We start from the raw sequence: 20603 nt of genomic DNA on the forward strand, positions 1-20603 counted from the left end.
TATGAACAGGTAAAATCGCTGCCTATGCACAGATGCACAAATAAACAAATGACCCCCAATAGTTTAGAACCTGAACACCAGTTCTCCTGCAGCTCCGTCACTCCACAATTTTTGGGTCTCCCTTTTTTTTGGTTGATTTTGTTTCTGTTTGAGTCCCTCTGGTGGTTTTTATTATCCTTCTTTGATATATCGGTTGGGGGATTGGATACCCTATGAGATAGGGTAAGATCTCACACACACACATCGCACATCGCCCATGCTTCTAGCCATTTACACAAACAACAGCTTGGATATTACAGATCATCCCCTGGAAGGAAGGTTCCTTCCGTTTCTTGTGATTTTTTGCTTATTTCTTCTTGCCGCCAACCTTCGATCCCTCGAAGCCGGGTCTGGCCTTCTTCTTGCCTCCGGCGGGTTTCTTGTTCTTGCCGCCGCCGTTGCCTCTCTCGTCGCGTCGCTTGCGCAGGTTCTCTTCGCGCTTGTGCTGCTTGTGGTCCTTGCCGCGCTTGACGGCTTCGAGACGGTCCTTCCACTCACGCTCGGACTTCTTCTTGGCGGACTCCTTGCGCTTGAGGGCCTTCTTGAGAAGGGAGGTATCGTCGCGGACCCGTTCGCCGTGAGCGCGCTTCTTGGCGTTCAGCCACATGTCTTTCTCTTCGAGGTCGGTCCGCTTCTCCTCGTCGAGTCCCGCGAGACGGGCCTTCTTAGCCTCGGCGGCCTTGAGGGCTGCGGCGGGATCGTGGGGACCGCTGCGCTTGTGGGCTTCCCGTGCAGACGACAGGGTGGGGTCGGCGACGTTACCATCCGCGAAGACCACACGGCCGAAGGAGAAGTTGTTGTTCGAGCCGACGGAGTCGGCGGGCGAGCGAGGCGAGGCGAGGAGCGATCCCGAGCCGCCGGGCGAGAAGCGGCGAGCCATGGCTTCGTCGTTGGCTCGCTGCTCCTCTTCTCTGGCCTTCTGTCGCAGCTCCTTCTTGTGAGCCTTGCGCTGCTCGGCTTTTTGTCGGCGCGCTTCGATCAGCTCTTGGCGGTTCCGGGCGGGCTTGCCGTTGAGACCGTCGGCGTGGCGCTTGGCCCGTAGCTCGTCGAGCCGTTTCTGTAACCGTTGCTTGAGTTCTTCGGGTGTGGGCTTAAGAGGCTTGGGTTCGGTGGATGAGGTTTTGGAAGCATCATTAGGGTCGGAAGGAGGAACGATGGAAGATATAGAAGAGCTACCCGATTGGGGATTCGACGTGTCGAAGTCTGGGGAGTTTGGCGATGACGAGTCCGAGGGCTCTGTTTGTTCGGGGTTGAACTCGAGAGAAAGCCCCTCGGCAACGGCATCTCCGTCAACGTCGTCATCGCTATCATCTGCATCCTGGTTGGCAGTTTGCTTCGGCTCTGGTTTTTGCACGGCTTCAGCCGCAGGAGTCTTGGTGTCCTTATTCTGCTGCTCAGCTTGCTTTTCCTTTCTGGCAGCCTCTTTGGCCTTCTTCTTTTCCTTTTGGTTGGCCTTCTTCTGCGCCAGCTTCTCTTCCTTCAGTTTCTTGCGGGCCTCGGCATCCTCATTAGTCTTTGCTGAAGCCTTATCCGAGCGTTCCGATTTTTCAGTCTGCTTCTGCTTCTTAGGGTTGGCGTCGCCTCTGTTGAGCCCCTCTTTGGGGGTTTCCGAGCCCAGCTCTTCGGCATCAGACGAGCCAGATTCATTCTGTTCTTCTTCCCGCTTACGTTTCCGAGCGTTCTCGTCCATCACGTCTTTGGCGGTTTTGGCAGATTCCGGGTCCAATTTGGCCCGCTTGGCCTCACGGGCTTCCTCTTTGGTCTGCTTCTTGCGTTGCCATTGGTCCTGTTCAAGGATTTCACGGTCAGCCGTGCTTGGGGGCAGAACGAGCTAGGAGACGGGAGAAGACAGGAAAAGAAAAGGCAGGCCGTTTGGCGCTGGGGCAAGGGAGAAAAGGAGGAAATTTTTGCAGAGTGTTTGACATACACTGCTATCTTCTCCGTAGTAAAGCTTTGCAGGAATTAACGACATCAGACCATCGAAGGCCTGAGCATGGCTGCGTAGCCGTTCCTAACGGGAGAAAAAAAAAAGAGGCGTCAATTTTTCATGCGTCCCAGATCGCAATGCGGGGAAAACATGAACACACCTGGATATCATCCATCTCGGAATAAGGGAGAGTACGGCCGCCGATTAAAATTTCCAGAGAATTCGTCCACGCGCAACACCTGGACGATGACGGGTCTTGAGGGGGATCGAGTGTATCGAAAGCCGCATCGAATACCTCGAAAAAATTGGGTGGGCGGTAGAAATCTTGGCATCCACTTTTTTCTCCGCTCGGCTCTCACCGCCTGCACACACAGACGATTTTTCTGCTTATCAAACGTGCCTATCGGTGTTTGTTCTGTTTAGTCCCCTTGTTTACCTCGTGCTCGCCTTCCGCTGTGGTTCAATGACACTGATATACTAATGTTTCCATATTGTCGGCTCATCCTGCTCAACAGGGTGTCTACTAATAATAATTACAATCCGGCAGAAACTACCTATATCCACCCCGATCGGAATGTCAGTGGACCATGCTATCCCCCCTTCCGGTTGTCACCATCGCTATTCTATCCCCATCGCGGTTCCTTGCCAACAACTGGTAGTCAAGGGAGCATCCAACTGCAAAGACATATAAATATAAATCCGATTTTAATCGCCAAACAATTTCGACGAATCCTTCAGTCTACCCACACGCTCCAGTCAAGCGCCCTATGCCTGGATTTTCAATGCACTTGGTATATCTAGATCGGGGCACGCCTCGCTTCGAATATCGGTGATTTTGTCATATGGGAATGGAATCGTCCAGATCAAGTCAAACCTGGGAGGAGACAATTCCAACTGTTAGCCACAATTACCAGGGGAAGACTTGTCGACATTGGTTTCTCTCACCGATCCTCTGGATACTCGGGCGGGTCCTCCACGCCTAGCTCCTGGGCCATCTCCTCCATTTTTCCATGTCGCCAGGAGATCAAGATATTACCGCATCCTCTATATCTTCGAATCTTCTTGGCGACGCAATGCACCCGGTTGCGCTTGCATGATGTATCCACCGTGAGGTCGAGATCGTCGGCAAGTGGGAGGACGGTCTCGTAGGAGCGTCTGTGTTGGCCCTCTGAGGAAACATCATCAGCATATCTGTCGTCTTCGATCTGTGGCGGCATTGCGTGTCATACTAGAATTGACCTTAGGGGCCATGATATACCCGACGTCGTATGGTGAGTAGTCCCCGAAGACACCTCGAAGACATTGGGCTCGTTTCACGCCCTCGGCACTCAACCCGCTATCGTTCGGGTCGGGAGGCTTCTCGCCATGACGAATGATATATACCGTTGGTTTATGTGAGTAAGGTAGAGCACATGCTGTGACGTTAACGATGGCGGTGAGTAGGAGGAACAAAAACCGAAGGACGATCATCGCGGCTCGGGTCCACGAACGGGGACCCTGGTATACAGCTGTTTTTTCGTAGGATTCCTCGGGACGGAGATGAGTATAATCAAGTCGAAAAAAAAATATCCCAGGCAAGTAGTAATGCTGCAAGGGTAAGCAGGTTCTTATTTAATATATGAGATGATTTAATAGTGTGTCGATCTTCAGCCCTGCCTGTAAATGTAAATAGTGGATTTTGCTAGTGGCTATCAATCAAGGTCAAACCCGGTGACGAGCATGACAGGGTCATCTGAAGGAGACTCTCGCTCTTGACCGATACTCCGGAGTAAGTAGATGCACGACAGGGAAGGCGCCATCAGCCATCGGTCCACTACGGTGAGCAGCTACCTTAGACTTGTATGTACAACGCAATCAAATTGCTTGCTGCCATGTATTACGTAGGTAGGTTACTTGCAAAGTACAGGTCTCACACCACGACACGAAGGGAAGATTCGAATCGGTGGGCCTCAAACATGCTAGCATGGTCAGGCGGGTTGTCAATATCCCGCAAGGTCAACTTCTTGACGCCAACGGGGGGTCACAAACAACCTTAATGCGACCAATCTTACAAACTGCAAGGGTCAGATGATTCATTCCTGGTCTACTTATAGTATAGAGGATGGAATATAGTCATAGAATTAATCTAGGGACTGCGGATGTGGGCTCGAGTTGACGAGTCATAAAAATCAATCATAGCCTTATGGTTATCAGGGAAGTGTGCCGCATGGTTGCAGGTGACCCACCGTTCGTACGTGTTTTTGTAGATCGCCCACCGCATCTTTGAATCAAGGAGGGGTTATGGGTTAGCTATTTAGATCTTGTATTTGTACATGAGATTTATTTGAGTTTGGGCTGATCTATGGGATCAGGCAATCCTTGGGGAGGGGGTTTATTTTGTTGGAGATTATTCTGTTCAAGGCCCATCGGTTGGTTAGAAATATATCTCATTCGGATATGACCCAATAACATACTAGAGTCCCCGATCTAATGCGTGGGAAATGAAACAAGGTCACCAGGATTTTAGAGCCAGTTACATCATTATTTGAACGCTTAATATTCGTGGATTTCATGATAGTTCACCTGTTGTACATACATACATGGGGAATGTCCTGCCGTTGAAGCCGACATCCAGAGCATCTTCTCCTAACATAGCCCGAGCATACATTTACCCACCCTAAAAGCGCGTATCAAAGCAAGATAAAGAATCAAAATTGCCACTGGACTCATTCGTGGAGAGGAACTATCTAGTGGAGTACTCAACGGCAGTTGATCCTGGGGTTGGACTGCGGAGTGTGCCCCTGATCTCTCAATTCAATTAAGGTAGTCGATTCGAACTACCTATAACAAAAAGCATGAGACATGTGCAATCTACCGAGTCTACATTATGTTCCAAACAGGCTACAGGGTCATGCTATGTTTCATGTGCAGGTAATCTCTTCCTTATAATCAAGACATCGATTTATGTTCAAATCAGGAACCTGGTAGTTACATGGGCGCTGACCGCTGAGGGGGAACTAGATCCAATGTCTTTGGAGCCTCGCGTACTCATAGAATCACGACAGTAATCTTCAACGTACGCCTGGTACGCCTCCATGATTCCGTAGACCAAATTTCGATGGCATTCGGCATTACCACGATGACCAACATCTGATCAGAAAGAAGCAGGTACCCCGAAATACTCCTTGCGTTCGATCCAAAGCTAGCATATTGACTGCTAGGCAGACGCTTGCCATCATTCCCTGTAACACAAGGCGTTATCGCCACAGATTGCTTCGCTGGGATGATTTGTGGCGAAAACAAGCGATGATTGCTAGAGACTGTCATCCGATTATCGAATTACTAGTACATCACCGGTGAGCCCGGTGCGCGTTTCTCAGCAATCCTGTTGCTGACGCCGTGACATCAAACTGCAGGATGCTAACGAAGCCCGGGCTATGCTTAATCGATGGCCTCGTAGTTCTAGAACCACGCTGACAGATCGCCACATCGCAAGTTTCAGCTTCCGACGACTCTAAGCGGCTGATCTCAAGGCTTCTTTTGAGAAAGCCCCAGAGAGGAATTGCTAAAGTAGTTAGTAGCTGGTAGATGCCTCTTGCTCTGCCTTCTGGACCGGTATACCCGGAATACGGAGCAAAATCGGAGATAACCCAATAAAAGGCCAAGTAGCGATACGCAAGCTGAGATTACACCCCACATCATGAGGGTTGAAAAAGTGGAAAGTGTATCAGATAATAATCTGGTTGCCTGCTAGAAGTAGGACCGGGCGGTAATTCTCGTACGGTCTAGTAAGTACGAAGGGCTCGGCATTCGGCAATCGCAACATTGACTCCGTCCAGCGTAGACATTCCGAGAGACCCGAAATTAGGAGAGTCGTACCATATGCATCTAGCCTATTTTTTTAGAATTGATATTGCCAAGTAAGATGGAGGCTCTACTACGTAAGATCGGGCGATAATTATATATGTTCGATGACGTTCGATGGGTTTTCCATCTGCCTGCCTCTTGCGGTCTGAGAGGTATACTCAGTAGCCACTAGATGTGGCTGTGTGGATTCGATCCCGGGGGCTGTACTGGTACTGTACGGTGGAGCCGGGCTGCCTTAGCCTAGGTCGGTACCTAAGAAGTACCTTTATAGTGGAATAACGTCAACCTTACACAAATAATATTCATTAGCGGTTTTATGTTATGCTCTCCAAGTCTGGCTCGCTAACTCAAGAAAGTCAAGGTTTCAGCTGACTCGACGACGAGTACCTTCTCGGCTGTAATTTAGGCACCAGTAAAACAGGTGATAGGTTGAGGCGTGTAATGTAGGTATGCCTAAGGTATGAAGGGAATTAACTCAAAATTCCCCGATCGAGACTGATCCAGGCTGATCCTCGGATTGGCGGGGTACAAGAATACTGTCACTGTTAAACTGATTTTGATATACGGCCGTCGTCAGCCCTGGGGAGCAGCAGCACGGGGCAACCGCATGGCCGCAGGAAGCACAGCCACCGCAGTTTCTAGAAGAATGATGAAGGCATCGCCACGATAAGTGTGGTACGGTACGGTAATCCCGAGTGGCTTTTCCGCGGGACTGGCAAGCCTCAGGCCAGATTCCCCTACCCGAATAGGCAATTTGGGGCAGCCGGGTGACGGTATTATTGGGCGTCGGATACGCAGTGGAATCGTACGGCCTTGGCGAACGGGGTTTTCCTGGCCTCTTTGGTGGGGTTCCCATCAGCAACTCAGCCCTGCAACGCCAGATCACCTTATCGAGTGGCCAAACATTTATTATAAAAGGTCGAGGGGCTCCCCCGTCTCCAACTTTCTTCTCTCCATCATCACCATCTTCCTTTAACCAACGTCAAATCATCTCCATCCTCTTTTGATACCTTTAATCCATCTCACATCTATACACATCACACAACCATGTCTGGCCCTTACGATCAGTACAACCAGGGTGGCTACGGTGGCGGCTACGGCCACAACCAGGGCTACCAGCAGCAGCAGGGTGGTTACCCTCAGCAGGGTGGCTACAACCAGGGTTACGGACAGCAGCAGCAACATCAGGGCTACGGCCAGGACTACAACCGCGGCGGAAGCTCCAACGACTACTATGGTGGTAGCAGCGGCGGCAGCTCCAACGATTACTACGGCGGGCAGCAGCAGCAGCAGCACCAGTACGGCCAGCAGTCTCACGGCCAGTACGGTGGCCAGGATTCCTACAACCAGTACGGGTACAAATTTTCTATAACCCCTTGTCCTATATTAACGTTGAATGACAACATGACTAACTCGTTTTATCAGAGGTGACCAGCAGCAGGCTCCCGGCGGTGCCCAGGAGGGCGAGCGTGGACTTGGTGGAGCTCTCGCCGGTGGTCTCGCCGGTGGCTTCGCCGGCCACAAGGCTGACCACGGTTTCCTCGGAACCATTGGTGGTGCCATCATCGGTAGCATTGCGGAGGATGCCATGAAGAAGCACAAGAACAAGAAGGAGCAGGAGGGTCCCCCTGACTACGCCAGCGGATACGGTGGTCCCCCCCAGGGCCCTCCCTCCAACCAGGGCGGCATGATGGACCAGCTGGGCGGCTTCTTCAACAAGCGGTAAATGGGTAAACTCATTTCTCATGCCCGTTCACCTTGCCTTCCTCCGTTTTACCTTCATCTCGTCGACGACTATGCTACGACTCTGCTAAAGCCTAGAATACTTTGAATGTCTTTTGGCTGGACGGGATCTACATTGCTTTTCGACATTTTCTTTTCGCCTTATTCTCTTCTGGTCTATTCTTTTCATATTTATGTTGATGGGGTGTTTTTCTTATTTCCTGTTATTTGCGAACCTGAGTATACCCAGCTCAGTATTTATGAAAGCTATGGATACAATTTTACAACGATGACTCGGATTCATTATCATCTTCTCTCCCTGATGACACCATTTTGCGGGGTTCAACGTAGTACAGTGGAATTTTTGATGGCCTAGATTCCGACGGGGTAGTTTCACCATGAAATGAGAGTTAAAATATACGGAAACTTGGCTTTGGCTGAAATCTGGATACTTTCTGGAGGCGTTGCGCCATCCGGAGAATACCAGTCAATAGCCCCTCGCCCCGCCATTCTCGAGGATGCCCGAGGCTATCGACAAGACGGCGTACAGGGCTAAAGGGTAGAGATTCTGATGAATATAGTTCTTATCGGTTGGTGTAAGCCATTCTAGACCCCTTTGTCGTCATAATCGATTTCTAGAGATGAATCCCACCCTTAACATCAATCACCAAGGGCGGCTTCGTCGGAAGAATCGAGTCGGGACGACTTCCCCAGGCTAGCAACACCCGCTAGCCGTATGTGGTTAGTCCATAGTATTCATGCCTCAGGCCTCAACAGTTGCCAAGCCCGACATCAAAAGTTCGCGCGGAAGATCCCCTTGAGACCATCGGAGTCCCATAATTAAACCAGCACAGCACAACATGATTGTTCGGCATTTGTGTGCGCGGCAGAGTAAGTTGGTCGCTCGGATTAATCTGACGGTTTATCCTGCAATTATCATGGGACTAATCTCTGTTTCGTCGCAGGCCGCTCGTTTCTTGCCCTCGGCCGCCGGGGTCGCTTCGTGAACAGACTTTACTCAACCGAAACGCCAGTAATCGAACCTCAAGTGCAAACTCGTGTTGAAGACCATCCGGCTCAGCTAGAGAGCTCTTTGCCATCGGTCTCGGATGAGGCTCGCACTGCTGCCCAAGAGGCTTTCGTGAAACGCAAGCAACGAGGTGAGCATGAGCACTGCGGCTTTGACCTTTTTTCGAACCTCGCAGTCGATAGGAAATGATAACTGATTTTATGGCGTTTAGAAAGCAAGTTCCGTGAACTTGGTACTCAGGTTGCCAATGCCTACCAGCCCGAGGATCTCATTCGATCCCCCCCCAAGCCTTCGGACATCACCCTCGAACTGCTTCTCGCCTCTCAGACACACCTCGGACACTCGACGTCTCGCTGGAACCCTCAAAATTCCCGCTACATTTTCGGTATCCGTGAAGGCATCCACATCATCTCTTTGGACGTGACCGCCGCCCACCTCCGGCGTGCGGCTAAAGTGGTGGAGGAGGTCGCCGTCCGCGGTGGTCTGATTCTCTTCGTGGGCACGCGGCCGGGCCAGAAGCGATACGTGATCAGGGCCGCAGAGCTGGCCCAGGCCTACCATGTTTTTGAGCGTTGGACCCCTGGCAGTTTGACCAACGGACAGCAGATCCTGGGTCACTGTGCGACCAAGGTTGTGAACGCTTTCGACCAGGAGCTGCCCGCCTACCGGGAGACTCTGGAGGAGAGCTCTGCTCTCAAGCCGGATCTTGTGATTTGCCTTAACCCTGTCGAGAACGATGTCCTTCTGCACGAGTGTGGTGTGAACAACATCCCCACCATCGGTATCGTCGATACGGATGCCGACCCTACAAGTGTCACCTACCCTATTCCTTCCAACGATGACAGTTTGCGTGCCGTCGGTGTCATTGCTGGAGTCCTGGGACAAGCCGGCAAGGCTGGTCAGGCGAGGAGAATGGAGTTGGCTCAAAGGGGTGTTCTCACATATGAACCGACAGAGATTCAGCTGAGTGAGGCCCAGCAAGAATCCCAGCCGCAGAACCAACAATAAAGGTGGATTGTGATCGTGCTGGGGTTTCTATCTCGGGGTTTCCTTATGTCTATGTCTAAGTTTGAAAATATGCCATGGAACTGTATTGTATAGAACATTGTATATCCTTTTTTATTGTTTTCACTGGTGTTGCTGCATGTATTAACAAGTTTATCTGAATTGGGAATTCTTTGCTGCTGAAACTGTTTTCAAGCTGTCACAGTTTAGGGCCTCAGGCCAGAACAAGTCTATCTTACAGCACCTTTATTTCTTGCTCACTCTGAAGAAACGCGCATACGTTTGGAAAGTATCATGCTGACTACTCGGCTTGAAACTGCTACTCTAGATTCATTATCATTGCCCTACTCAGCCAACTACCTAAGGCCCGCACTGCTAATTGTCTTAGGTTTTGACGGTGTACACGTTGCGGCCACGTTTGTCAGTACCCTTGTACTCGACTGTCTTTCCAGAGTCAGAAACAACGCGTCTCTCATCACCGTTGTGCAGGATGATATCCAAATTCTTCCATGCAGGGACAAATCCCTTGTGCTCATCCCGAGAGAACCCGACGATGACTCTGTCCTCTGTTGAGCTATAGTTGATCGTGTACCGTGAGATGGTCGCATCAACCGAAATTCCATCATCTTCAAACCAGGTAGTAGAGAAGGCGTTATTGTGGGAACTGCCCCGAGGTGGGAAGATTTCCACTCCTCGGTAGTCGTCCAACTCTTCCACTGCCAATGAGGCCGCGGTCTCATCACCTGGCACTCTCGTGTGGACGGACTTGCCGACAGGAATTGCGCCGCCGATTTTGGCGAGCAGCGGAATACTCGTCTTCCACTCGGAAGGCACCTCGACCCATTGGCCTGAAGCGAAATATGTGTATGGCGCGTTCATGTTCACATATCCATAGTCGAACTGGGTGTTTGCCTTTCGGGGTAGATATACCTTGCCAACGCTGACGCCGGGCTCATATACGCCCCCGACGAGAATGGTGTCGCCGAACCAGTACTGCTCTTCGCCCGACTTGAGAGGCTTTGTCCAAACTTCGGGATCCGTTTCGTAGCCCCAGCCGACCCAGCGCTGGGGTGGTGATGCTGTGAGATGACTTTCTAGGCCAAGCGAGTAGATGTATGGCAGGATCTCGTATCTGCGCTTGATCGTATCCCGAACCAGCGGCGTGATCTCGGGATACATCCATGGCTCGATGACATCTCCTACAGAGCTGTTACCTGGGGAGGTCTTGAAACAGTTGATGGCGAATCGTGGCGAGTAGATCCCCAATTGAATCCATCGGAGAAGGAGCTCGGGAGAGGGTTGAGGTCCTGAAGGGGGCAAATCAGCCTTGCTGCTCTGTTTCGGACAAAGGGACTCAAGGACGCGAGGGAAACATACCTTCGAATCCGCCAATATCATGACCAGCACACTGGCAAAGTCAGTCTATTTCATGTTGATAGTCTATATCAAAGGGGAGCTCACCTGCAAGAGAGATATTCCTGTGTTAAGAGACAAGGAGTTCGACCCCTTCATGCCCTCCCAGCTGGTTACATTGTCACCACTCCAGGTACTGGCGGCATATCGCATAGTTCCTGGGGTGGCACTTCGGGTCAAGACGAATGGTCGGTTCTTGGGTTCCAAGTGAAGAAGTGCATCATGGGAGGCCTTTCCCATGAGCTCAGTGTGTATCGCACGACCCCAAAGCCCAACAGTGTTGTCATTACTCTGTCTCTGCACGGCCTCAGCTACCGTTGGCTCATCAAGAGCAACCTTCCAATCATCATTTGGAAGAGTGTATTCGTTGTTATCGTTCCACATCCCATCGATACCGACGCGCTTGAGACTTTGAACGCCGTCGTACCACCATTTGAAAGCCGCGGCTGAGGTGAAATCGATGTGGCATCCATCACCCCCTGTTGCACCCCCAGCGCTCCACAATCGCATGTAACCCGGTTCCTTGGTGGCTGGGTCTTTAAAGAACCCGCCCGCATCGACAAGCTTCTGGAAATCAGGGTGAGAGGCGAGAAGGAAGGGCTTGATATTGGTCAGAAGGCGGATACCCCGCGAATGGTACTTTGCAACCCATTCCTCTGGTTTAGGAAATCGATGGTAATTCCAGGTGAAGACATTGCGGACCTTGGGCTCTTTTTCCGCAATCGAGTAACCCGAGCTCATCTGGTGGGCGGAGCATGGGATATCGTGCTCTTTCAACTTGTCCGCAAACTCCATGAGAACCTCATTTGCAGGCGGCTCATCCACCATGGTGTATTTGTATCCGCCTGAGATGTACCCATATGCCCAACGCGGGACGAGAAGCGGGAAGTCAACCAGCTCTGCATATGACCTGACCACATCCTTGAGAGTCTTCCCGACAATGAGATACTGTTCAAGACCACCGTAGTCTTGACGGTAGACTTTGAAATGACCCCAGAGGCCATCCACTTCCGATCCGACTGACCAAGACCCTCTTCCGTGAGTGGTCGAGAAGATAGCCACACAGCCTTGCGCCGTCGCCTTTATCAGCAACGGAATGTGCTTATACAGCGGGTCGGTGTTGTAGACATCGTATCCGAAACTGTCTGTAGCAGAGAGCAGGAAATGCCGGCCGCTGAGATCCATCGGTGCACGTTTTTCGCCCAAGCCAACATGAAGCGCATCGCGGTCATGCTCGCTATAGTTTGCGATTCCCGCTGCGTCTGCGACATAGGATCGCAATGGCAGATCGCGATGCAATGGCTTGTTTTGGTCCTTCCAAGACAATGCGACCACCGGGGTATGTTCCCAATCCACCGATGCCTTCACGTCGCCAACCTCAATTGTTTTGTGAGAGACTTTTGTCGCTGTGGACACCCGAGCATTGTCGATATTCGTTGCTGGTTTTTTCACGTTCGGATACGGAGGGAGAGGGTGATCTGGGGAGGTAAAAGTGACCCGGAACAGGTTTTCACGGACAGCCTCGAACGAGAAGTCAAACGCTTGCTTTTTCGAGCCGGTTGAGCGAAGATGCACCGCTGATGAAGTGGTGCTCTCGCTAGGCGTTTCTTGGTAGCCCTTGGGGCAGTATTCTTTTTGAGGCATTGTGGCACAATTGGATGAGAACAGTGGCTGAGTATGGTGTATTCCAAGACGGACACAGTGAACGAATTCTGAGAAGACCAAGACATGACGCCGTATTTGAATGCTTCTCTGTTCTCTGCTCCAAATTCGAGCTGCGGAGAAGGGTTGGGTGGTGGTTGCACCCCTCATGGCCTGTATGATCGGATTTCGGGGATCATCTCCGATATGCTTCACTTTGGTAGGCAACTAGGTTAGGACTTGCATGTCGCTTCCCCAGGTTCACCCCGGCTTTTCCCCGCAGGGCTTGGCTTTCCAGGCATCACCCCACTGACGGCAAAGGAAATGCCGACCACTATCGGCATACATGACCGAAAGCCGATCCTTGATTGCCAAAACGTCAATCAACACCCCCGCGTCCTTGTCTTGCCGTCTCCAAGGTCATGGATATGGTTCAATTGGATGGCGTATCGGATATTGTCCGACTGTTCTCATATCGCACATCCTATCATGCGTTAGCGGCGTCTTGCCGACAAGCACTACGAGAGTCTATCAATCATGCCATGGCTCCAACCTGTGTTATGGCTCACATGGATGTCGGACTTGGATTACTCTCGTCCGGCTAGCGGTTATTGGTATTCCCCCACGGGGTAGAGTTGCCCATGTCTTGAGGCTATGCTGTTATGTTCTTCACAGGGACGCTATGGGACTAAGGTAGCGTTGTCGTTCTAAATACGTCTCCTTACCCCCTCTTCAGTTGCTCGTGCATTCTACCTTGGCTCTCTATTACTTGCAACTCGGACATCCTATTATCCCTACTTGGTTCTCTTCAAGACCTGGGAATTGATCTTTCTTAAGACATCATCAAGGATAACGAAGAGGCCAGAAACATGTCACAACAGGGCGAGACTCCCTACGGGAAACCAAGGCAAGATGAGCAGATTGAATATGCTCCAGATGAGCCAACCCACGGACACCACCAAAACGAGAAGAACCAGGACAAAGGCCTCGAACTCATTGAAGATATGGGTCGCTCCACCATACTGACAGCAGAAAACAACTCCAGGGTCCTCCGAAAGATCGACCTAAGGCTTCTGCCCCTTCTGCTGGGCATCTACTTCTTGCAGCAACTCGACAAATCCACGCTTTCATACGCCTCAGTTTTCGGATTGATCGAGGACGCAAACCTCAAAGGTCAAGAATACTCCTGGCTCGGATCGGTGGTCTACCTGGCCCAGCTGGTCGCCCAGCCCTTTTTGGCATACATCCTGGTGAAAGTTCCGCTGGGGAAGTTTCTTGCTTGTACGACCTTGCTATGGGGTATTGCGTTGACATATGCGACCCCGGCAAACACTTTTGGAGGATTGCTGGCTTGTCGGCTCTTTCTGGGGCTGTTTGAAGCGGGAATCCGTAAGGCCTTCATTGTGTGCGGGATTTTCTTGTTAGTATGTGCTCTAACTTCGCAAAGCCCCTGCCTTCATTGCTATCACGCAAATGTGGTATCGCCGTCTTGAACAGCCCATGCGACTTGGATCGTGGTATGCAATGAATGGTGTGGTATACATGGTACGTTGGTGCTCCTGATATGAATGACCCGGTATCTTTTTACTAAGGTGGCATTTGGATGGACAGTTCGGAAGCTTGATAACCTATGGTCTGGGTCATATACAATCTTCCGTCTTGAAGCCATATCAGGTAAGGATCTAGTTCCCTTCGCGAAAGCGTATGTTATACTGAATGTCCGCTTCTGTATATAAGATCATCTTTTTGTTTTTCGGCCTTATCACCATCGTGTTCTCTTTCGTCGTGCTGTGAGTGAAATGCTAAGTGGCTTCTATGCTCGTCTGACCTGTCGTGAAGCGCCTTTATGCCGGACTCACCGGTACAATCTAAGTTTCTCGAGGAAGAGGATAAACTATTGGCGATCGAAAGGTACATCCCACTAGCCATGAACTATTGAACAGCTACTCATAAAGATGAACTAGACTCCGAATGAACCAACAAGGAATTGAAACCCACGAGTGGAAATGGGACCACGTGAAAGAAGCCTGTCTTGACATCAAATCCTTCTTCTGGTTTGCATTGATGTTCTCCATCTCGTAAGATGTCCGCCCAAGAATCCACTGCGAAGAGTCACAACTTACATTGAACTAGCATCCCTAGCGGCGGTATCTCGACCTTTGGCCCGTTAATCATTCAAGCGTTTGGCTTTGATCAGTTCAAAACGATCCTCTTCAATATTCCATTCGGTGCCGTTCAGCTTGTCGCGACTATGGGAGGCGCGTGGCTGGCCACGTACCTCAAGATGAAGGGCCCGGTTATAGCTCTATTATGTCTTCCTGCGATTGCTGGCTGCGTGATGCTGCTCGAATTACCGCATGATGAGGCCCATAAAGGGCCTCTTCTTGCAGGGTACTATATAGTAAGTTGTGGAGGTCGATCATCTGATAGCAATGTGCTGACAATATCGGAGATATCGGTCTATCCGGCGATTAGTTCGTCCTCCTCGCGCTTCTGATTATTTCAAGCTAACTTGAGATTAGCACCAATGATCTACTCATGGTCTGCAGGAAATACTGGAGGTGAAACGAAAAAGAAAGTCACCAATGGTATTCTACTGATCGGACAATGTGCTGGAAATGTATGTTGTATAACACCCAACGAAAAAATAGGTCCGTTGCTAACGCACAGATAGGTCCTTGGCCCAAACCTTTATACGACCGAAGAAGCTCCTCTATACCGAAGAGGACTACTATCAAAGTGAGACACTTCGTTGTACCGCCCATACAACCTACTAATTGGATCATAGTCTTGCGATGTTCTGTGTCCTGGTTTTCCTATCCCTGTAAGATTCATTCATAATGAAACCATTTTCATTGTTAACTGACAGGTACCCAAGCATAAACATGGCATACCTGCTATTCCTCAACAAGAAGCACGAGAAGAAGCGTGTGTCGATGGGTAAAAGTGCGAAGATCATCGACCACTCGATGCAAGCAATTGGCGCGTTTCAAACAGACAAAGAAGAATCGTCGGCTCAAAATGAAGTAAACGATGATAATGCATTTAAGGACCTGACGGACTGGGTCAACGAGGACTTTGTCTATGTTTACTAGAGGCGTCTATTAGGGGGAACAGTCTGAAGTCGGATGGGAATGTGTTATTAGGACAAGGAAGTGAATTAGGTATGACGTTACCAAATGTAGGATTCTGGCATACTCTTTAGTGTATATTGGTATGAACTGTGATTATGACAAGAAATCATAGTATGTCGTATAAATGATCAGCCTAGAAGAAAGGAAGCCAGTAGTAGCCGAGCCGGCAATGCTCCGAGCTTCACCCCGCGCCGGTTCGTTCCATCTTTTTCAACCATGTACACATGTCACCATTCAACCTCATGAAAACGAACCACTTCTAGACTCCCTATTTGCTATATGATCGATCTGCAGCATGGAATCGGACGATGCCGGGATAATGGCAGCTCCGCCGTGGAAAAAGCGGATCCCGGTAATACTTGCTGCCTACACCTTGTTTACATTAGCTTTAGGCGAATCCATCACTGAATCTGACTGTGATATGAACAAACAGAAAGCCTGCAGCAATTGCCGACAGTCGAAGGTATGCTTAGGTCTATAGGCTTATTCGTTAGAACATATCATTAACTGATACCTTGCTATAGGTTAAATGCGATGGAAAACGGCCATGCACTAGGTCTTTGTCCCTTTTATATTTACCTCATTTTGACAGGATGTGCTGAACCATTAGCAGATGTGATAGGTTCAAACGAAAGTGTGTGTTTTTCGAGGCGCCCAAGGACCCAGTTACTCAGTATGTACCTCTCATCCTGAATACAGCGCATTCAATCGCGAATGTCTCTCTCCAACCCTCACAACTGATCCTAAACGTGGTACAGAAGATTAGAGTCCCTAGAAGGTGACGTACAGCACTTACATGACCAGCTTAAAGAACTACGGGGAGTCCTATATTCGCAAAGATCGCAGGCCTCTCATGAAAAAATTCCCACCTCATCCCCTCCCCAGCTTGCACCTACTTCTTCAGCTATGGCTGCTTTTGATACAACAGCAGATTCTGGGGCAATACAATTCAATCATCAATATAGCACACCGCGTATACAGGGAGAGGCGCCTCTCCAGAGCCCCTTAGCAGCAGCGACCTTGGAGACAACTCCTCCCTCCAAACGGAGACGGTCTGGGTTTGAAGTCAGAAACGAGCCAGTCTTGGACTTTATCAGCAAAGGTGTCATAACGGTTGATTATGCGGTGTCTTGTTTTAAGACGTGAGATAAGCTACTCTGTTGCGGTAAACTAAGGAGATAATACTAACATGGGATAGCTTTTTCCAAGGATGTGTATGTCTTGACTTCTTTCGTCCTCGATCCAGTACTATCAATGTCGATAGAATTGCTCATGTGAAATTGTCTGAAGGATAGGTATATTCCAATATTTGACTCGGGGTATGACACGTTCACTTCGGTCCGCTCTCGAAGCAGCATTCTCCTGAATGCCATCTGCACCATTGGCAGCCGGGTTGAAAGTAAGATGGCGAAGGATAGACGATGCATGTTGAAGCGAACTAACAGTCCATAGGGTCTGGTTCGCAAATGTCCGATCTTCTACACGCAGAGTTAAAGCGGTGGATCAATGTCATCATCCAGAACGAAAAGATGAGCTGCCTGGAGTCGGTGCAGGCCTTGCTAGTCGTCGCTTGCTACTCCGCCGAGCGTGCTCTGCTTCTATCGTTTGCAACCCGGATGGCGTTGGATCTGGGGTTGAATGAGGCGTTTGAAGATCTCACTCATAAATTGACGATGAAGGAAGTCGAGGAGTCACCCGACGTTCCCGGACTGAGGGAAGAAGAGCGTATCCTCATGGGAAAGTCAAGGACGTGGTTCGGGCTTTTGGTCCTAGAGCATATGTAAGTTTACTGTTCGCCCTCTCGATTCTCCTCAAGAATGATGACTGATGAATTATAGATTTCGTGTGGACGGTGGAAAGCCTCCTGGAATTCGCATGACCGGAAACGCTCGTCGCTGTCGCATGCTGCTTCGCCATCCTTCGTCCACGGTCCTGGACCTGCGTTTGTTTTCTCAGGTGGAGGTAAGCCAGCCATAGCAATATGGTTTTCATGAAACTCACACTATACTAGTTAAACGTAATCAGAGGTACACTGATCGCATGCATTGTCTCGAGGGGAGAGCTACTAACGTTAGACAGTCAACATCAACGATACCCTCGGCGCAAGTCAGACGCTAAACCGGACCGATATAGCAGACTTCGTCCATGATTCCAAGGGAGACATTGATATATGGTTCGAGTGAGAGCGCCATACTACCTAACTTGAATCCGGTTCATGTCGTAGCTAACAATTTCTAGTGACTGGTTGCGAATCATAGGTAAACGATCCTGGACAACTCGGTGACCTCCCAACTCAACATCCTCAAACTGACCCCAAAAACAGAAAACACAACCCCCGCAGACCAAGAAAAACCCTACCTGCTTGCCGCACTACGAGTCCAGAAATGCTGGTCCGAAATGATGCTCCACTGCAAAGCCCTCCGCTCCATAGGCGTCGAGAACGTTGCGTGAGTCAGGTTTTTCTTTCTCTTCCCCATACTCCCCGATAAGTAAGTTAGGAAGGTATATATTCGACTAACAAACTCCATACTCTACGGTCGCACATCCAACAGAACCATGTCCCCCGTCGAGCGCAACATCCTACTCATGGCGAAAGCCAGCGCACGCAAACACCTACGCCTCATCAGCGCCGAACCAGACTTCTACCTCGCGAAGCTAAAATACGCCATGGATTTCGTCTGGGCCAAATGCGCCTTCTGCTTCCTCCTCCTGCTAAAGCTCTCGCGGCTCCTGCCGGAACGGAAAGAAGAGCACCAGGAGCTGCTGGACCACGGCACCCGGCTGCTTGACGAACTGGCCCAGTCTGGGTCGAATAGCGATACTACCGGGAACGGGAACGTCTATCTGCGGATCTTGCGGTTGAGTATTGAGAAGTATGGGAGGACGGTGTTGGAGAATGAGATGGGGGCGGTGGGTGACCGGACGGCGGCGGAGGCGACACCGTTCTGGGAGCTGTTTGATGCGCAGGCAGATTTGCAGTCGTTTGTGCCGGAGCAGTTTGTGACGGAGTGGGATTTTCCCGGGTTGAATCTTTTCTATTTTCCGACTGCGTGGCAAGATTTCTTTGGGGATTTTTCGTTGGCGGTGTGATTTTCTGGGAAAATTGGTTGCATTTGATTCCATGTTGACTGAAATAATGCAGGGAACTTGAGATTAGTAGTACTGGTGGAAAGGATGAAAGACAGATTAATTGAATGCTCCTTGGGAAAGAAACCCTCTCTATTTGGTATGTCAATAGAAAAAGAAAAAGAAAAGAAATCTAAAGCCAACTTTTCCCCTCATTCTTGTTGAAAACGAACGAGACATGGATATCAAAAAATGAGAAAATAGAAGTCATCAAATGGATCAAGTAACGAGCGCGCAAAGTTGGTTTTCAAACGGGGATACTAGTCCCTGCTTAACCCAAAGCTCTCATGGTAAGTTCGACCCTGAACAATATCATTAGTATCGGTTGCATAGAAGCATGGCCACGCCACTGTTAAACGGGTCAGAAGAAAAGGTGAAACGTACACAGCGAATGTTCCTGCCGACACAGGCATAGCCCTCAGCAGAGTGGGACCCAGACCTCTCCAGAAACCGCCGAATCCCTCTGCGGCATAGGTCTTCTTGAAGCAGTCCCGCATCGACGTGAACTGCCGCTGCTCGCCGAACCCGTCGCACTGCATCTTACTCTTGATCACGTCGAACGGGTAGCTGCTCAGCCAGAGCGCCTCACCCGCCAGACCACCATAGGTGGCCACCTTGAGGCTGGAGATCTCGTCCCGCTTGATGTTGTTGCGCTTGGCATCCTGGTTCATCAGGTACTCGAAGGTCAGGAACCACATGCCGTACGCCTGGATCTCTCGGAGATAGGTGACCGCCTGGCCGCGGAAGAGCCCACGCAGCACGCCCTCGTGGGCGGAGAGCTTCTTGATGCAGTCGATCGGACCGTTGTACAGACGACCCGCTCCGTGCGGCTGAGTCTGTAGACGGATACGGACGTGCTCAATGGGCCCCGAGAGCACGGAGTTGGTGATACCCGCAAAACCTCCGGCCATGTAGTACTGGGCGTAGGAAAGGCTGCTGTCGGCATATTTCTTCTGGTTGAGAGCCTCCAACCGTCTCCGGGCCTCATGGAAGGCACCGAATTGCACACTTACCTGGGGTGGGTCAGTTTTGGAATTGTCGGTTGGCTGGCTAGATGAGGAAAGTGACTCACGCAAGCACCGATTCCGATCAACGGAGTCAAAGTGCCCTTGTAAAAAGCAAGGGGACCCTCATTCTTGAAGATCTTGGTGGCACAGTCCAGAGCACTGGAGTACTGTGTGGTCGTCTGCAGTCGCACCTTGACAATATCTGCAATTGTTAACATCTACAGTTCAACATGCATGCAGCTACATGACAGGGACTACTAACCAAACGGTTGGCCTAGAAGCGGGTTAGCGATATGTTCATGAATTCAACACAATCCATCGGTGTCTCCGATCTTGACATATGTAGGCGCCATTGCCCCGTATGCTTCATATCGCAGCACCTGTCATTGACATACCTAGAAGAACTTGCGCAATTCCACCAGCCGCGCCCGCGGACAAGTCCTTGACAGTACGCAGGGCCCCACCGCCCTTCTCCAGGTCTTCAAAGGCTTCGTATTCCATGTCGACTTCAGGATTCAAGGAATCAACCTGCCAATTGAACCGGGTGAAATAAGAAGGAAGAGCACAGAGGAAAGAAAGAAGAAGAAGGAGAGGAAAGACGCCGGAGAGGACGACAATAACGTGCTTATCAGGATAAGAATGCGGGCCTCCGATTCGGCGGGGGCGCCGACACACGTGACTCCGGGCGGGAAACGACGGTGTGACCATACCGT

General features: G+C 50.4%; 10 protein-coding genes across 10 annotated transcripts; 5 read left to right on the plus strand and 5 right to left on the minus strand.

The window, feature by feature from the left end:
* Positions 1-346: 346 nt before the first annotated feature.
* LDX57_000549 (putative 60S ribosome biogenesis protein Rrp14) lies at positions 347-2141 on the minus strand (the record flags this gene model as incomplete). The annotated part of the gene is made up of 3 exons (XM_046082195.1): positions 347-1825; positions 1967-2050; positions 2127-2141. The coding sequence occupies 3 exons, from the start codon at positions 2139-2141 to the stop codon at positions 347-349; spliced, it is 1578 nt and encodes a 525-aa protein (XP_045938152.1).
* A 590-nt stretch (positions 2142-2731) lies between these two features.
* Positions 2732-3436, minus strand: LDX57_000550 (putative phosphoglycerate mutase family protein; the record flags this gene model as incomplete). The annotated part of the gene is made up of 3 exons (XM_046082196.1): positions 2732-2840; positions 2912-3134; positions 3196-3436. 3 exons carry the CDS (start codon positions 3434-3436, stop codon positions 2732-2734), a joined length of 573 nt encoding a protein of 190 aa, XP_045938153.1.
* Positions 3437-6676: 3240 nt separating this feature from the next.
* hel10 (putative high expression lethality protein Hel10) lies at positions 6677-7842 on the plus strand. The gene is made up of 2 exons (XM_046082197.1): positions 6677-7161; positions 7238-7842. Exons 1-2 carry the CDS (start codon positions 6860-6862, stop codon positions 7536-7538), a joined length of 603 nt encoding a protein of 200 aa, XP_045938154.1. The 5' UTR covers positions 6677-6859; the 3' UTR covers positions 7539-7842.
* Positions 7843-7844: 2 nt separating this feature from the next.
* On the plus strand, positions 7845-9740 carry LDX57_000552 (mitochondrial 37S ribosomal protein uS2m). Its single transcript, XM_046082198.1, has 3 exons — positions 7845-8425; positions 8500-8694; positions 8776-9740. The coding sequence occupies exons 1-3, from the start codon at positions 8395-8397 to the stop codon at positions 9570-9572; spliced, it is 1023 nt and encodes a 340-aa protein (XP_045938155.1). The 5' UTR covers positions 7845-8394; the 3' UTR covers positions 9573-9740.
* Positions 9741-9953: 213 nt separating this feature from the next.
* Positions 9954-10967, minus strand: LDX57_000553 (uncharacterized protein; the record flags this gene model as incomplete). Its single annotated transcript, XM_046082199.1, has 1 exon — positions 9954-10967. The coding sequence occupies one exon, from the start codon at positions 10965-10967 to the stop codon at positions 9954-9956; it is 1014 nt and encodes a 337-aa protein (XP_045938156.1).
* Positions 10968-11009: 42 nt separating this feature from the next.
* On the minus strand, positions 11010-12794 carry LDX57_000554 (putative alpha-glucosidase; the record flags this gene model as incomplete). Its single annotated transcript, XM_046082200.1, has 2 exons — positions 11010-12613; positions 12788-12794. The coding sequence occupies 2 exons, from the start codon at positions 12792-12794 to the stop codon at positions 11010-11012; spliced, it is 1611 nt and encodes a 536-aa protein (XP_045938157.1).
* Positions 12795-13492: 698 nt separating this feature from the next.
* On the plus strand, positions 13493-15718 carry LDX57_000555 (putative MFS transporter; the record flags this gene model as incomplete). The annotated part of the gene is made up of 11 exons (XM_046082201.1): positions 13493-14012; positions 14071-14168; positions 14235-14297; positions 14361-14413; positions 14463-14534; positions 14588-14701; positions 14757-15031; positions 15131-15243; positions 15298-15362; positions 15412-15447; positions 15502-15718. The coding sequence occupies 11 exons, from the start codon at positions 13493-13495 to the stop codon at positions 15716-15718; spliced, it is 1626 nt and encodes a 541-aa protein (XP_045938158.1).
* A 1505-nt stretch (positions 15719-17223) lies between these two features.
* LDX57_000556 (fungal specific transcription factor domain-containing protein) lies at positions 17224-18208 on the plus strand (the record flags this gene model as incomplete). Its single annotated transcript, XM_046082202.1, has 6 exons — positions 17224-17537; positions 17596-17719; positions 17769-17784; positions 17837-17936; positions 17996-18015; positions 18081-18208. 6 exons carry the CDS (start codon positions 17224-17226, stop codon positions 18206-18208), a joined length of 702 nt encoding a protein of 233 aa, XP_045938159.1.
* A 105-nt stretch (positions 18209-18313) lies between these two features.
* LDX57_000557 (uncharacterized protein) lies at positions 18314-18847 on the plus strand (the record flags this gene model as incomplete). Its single annotated transcript, XM_046082203.1, has 1 exon — positions 18314-18847. The coding sequence occupies one exon, from the start codon at positions 18314-18316 to the stop codon at positions 18845-18847; it is 534 nt and encodes a 177-aa protein (XP_045938160.1).
* A 307-nt stretch (positions 18848-19154) lies between these two features.
* YMC1 (putative mitochondrial carrier protein (Ymc1)) lies at positions 19155-20391 on the minus strand (the record flags this gene model as incomplete). Its single annotated transcript, XM_046082204.1, has 5 exons — positions 19155-19185; positions 19268-19896; positions 19956-20092; positions 20153-20164; positions 20286-20391. 5 exons carry the CDS (start codon positions 20389-20391, stop codon positions 19155-19157), a joined length of 915 nt encoding a protein of 304 aa, XP_045938161.1.
* Positions 20392-20603: the final 212 nt, after the last annotated feature.

The sequence above is a fragment of the Aspergillus melleus genome (assembly GCF_016097325.1).
Source record: "Aspergillus melleus strain CBS 546.65 chromosome Unknown contig1, whole genome shotgun sequence".
In the NCBI taxonomy this organism is placed as follows: Eukaryota; Fungi; Ascomycota; class Eurotiomycetes; order Eurotiales; family Aspergillaceae; genus Aspergillus; species Aspergillus melleus.

Excerpts from the sequence above, each read along its gene's own strand:
- hel10 (XM_046082197.1), top strand. The coding sequence starts at position 6,860 with ATGTCTGGCCCTTACGATCAGTACAACCAGGGTGGCTACGGTGGCGGC. Across the intron at positions 7,162-7,237 it reads GGCCAGGATTCCTACAACCA|AGGTGACCAGCAGCAGGCTC; the intron begins GTACGGGTACAA and ends TCGTTTTATCAG.
- LDX57_000552 (XM_046082198.1), top strand. The coding sequence starts at position 8,395 with ATGATTGTTCGGCATTTGTGTGCGCGGCAGA. Across the intron at positions 8,426-8,499 it reads GCATTTGTGTGCGCGGCAGA|GCCGCTCGTTTCTTGCCCTC; the intron begins GTAAGTTGGTCG and ends GTTTCGTCGCAG. Across the intron at positions 8,695-8,775 it reads CGTGAAACGCAAGCAACGAG|AAAGCAAGTTCCGTGAACTT; the intron begins GTGAGCATGAGC and ends TATGGCGTTTAG.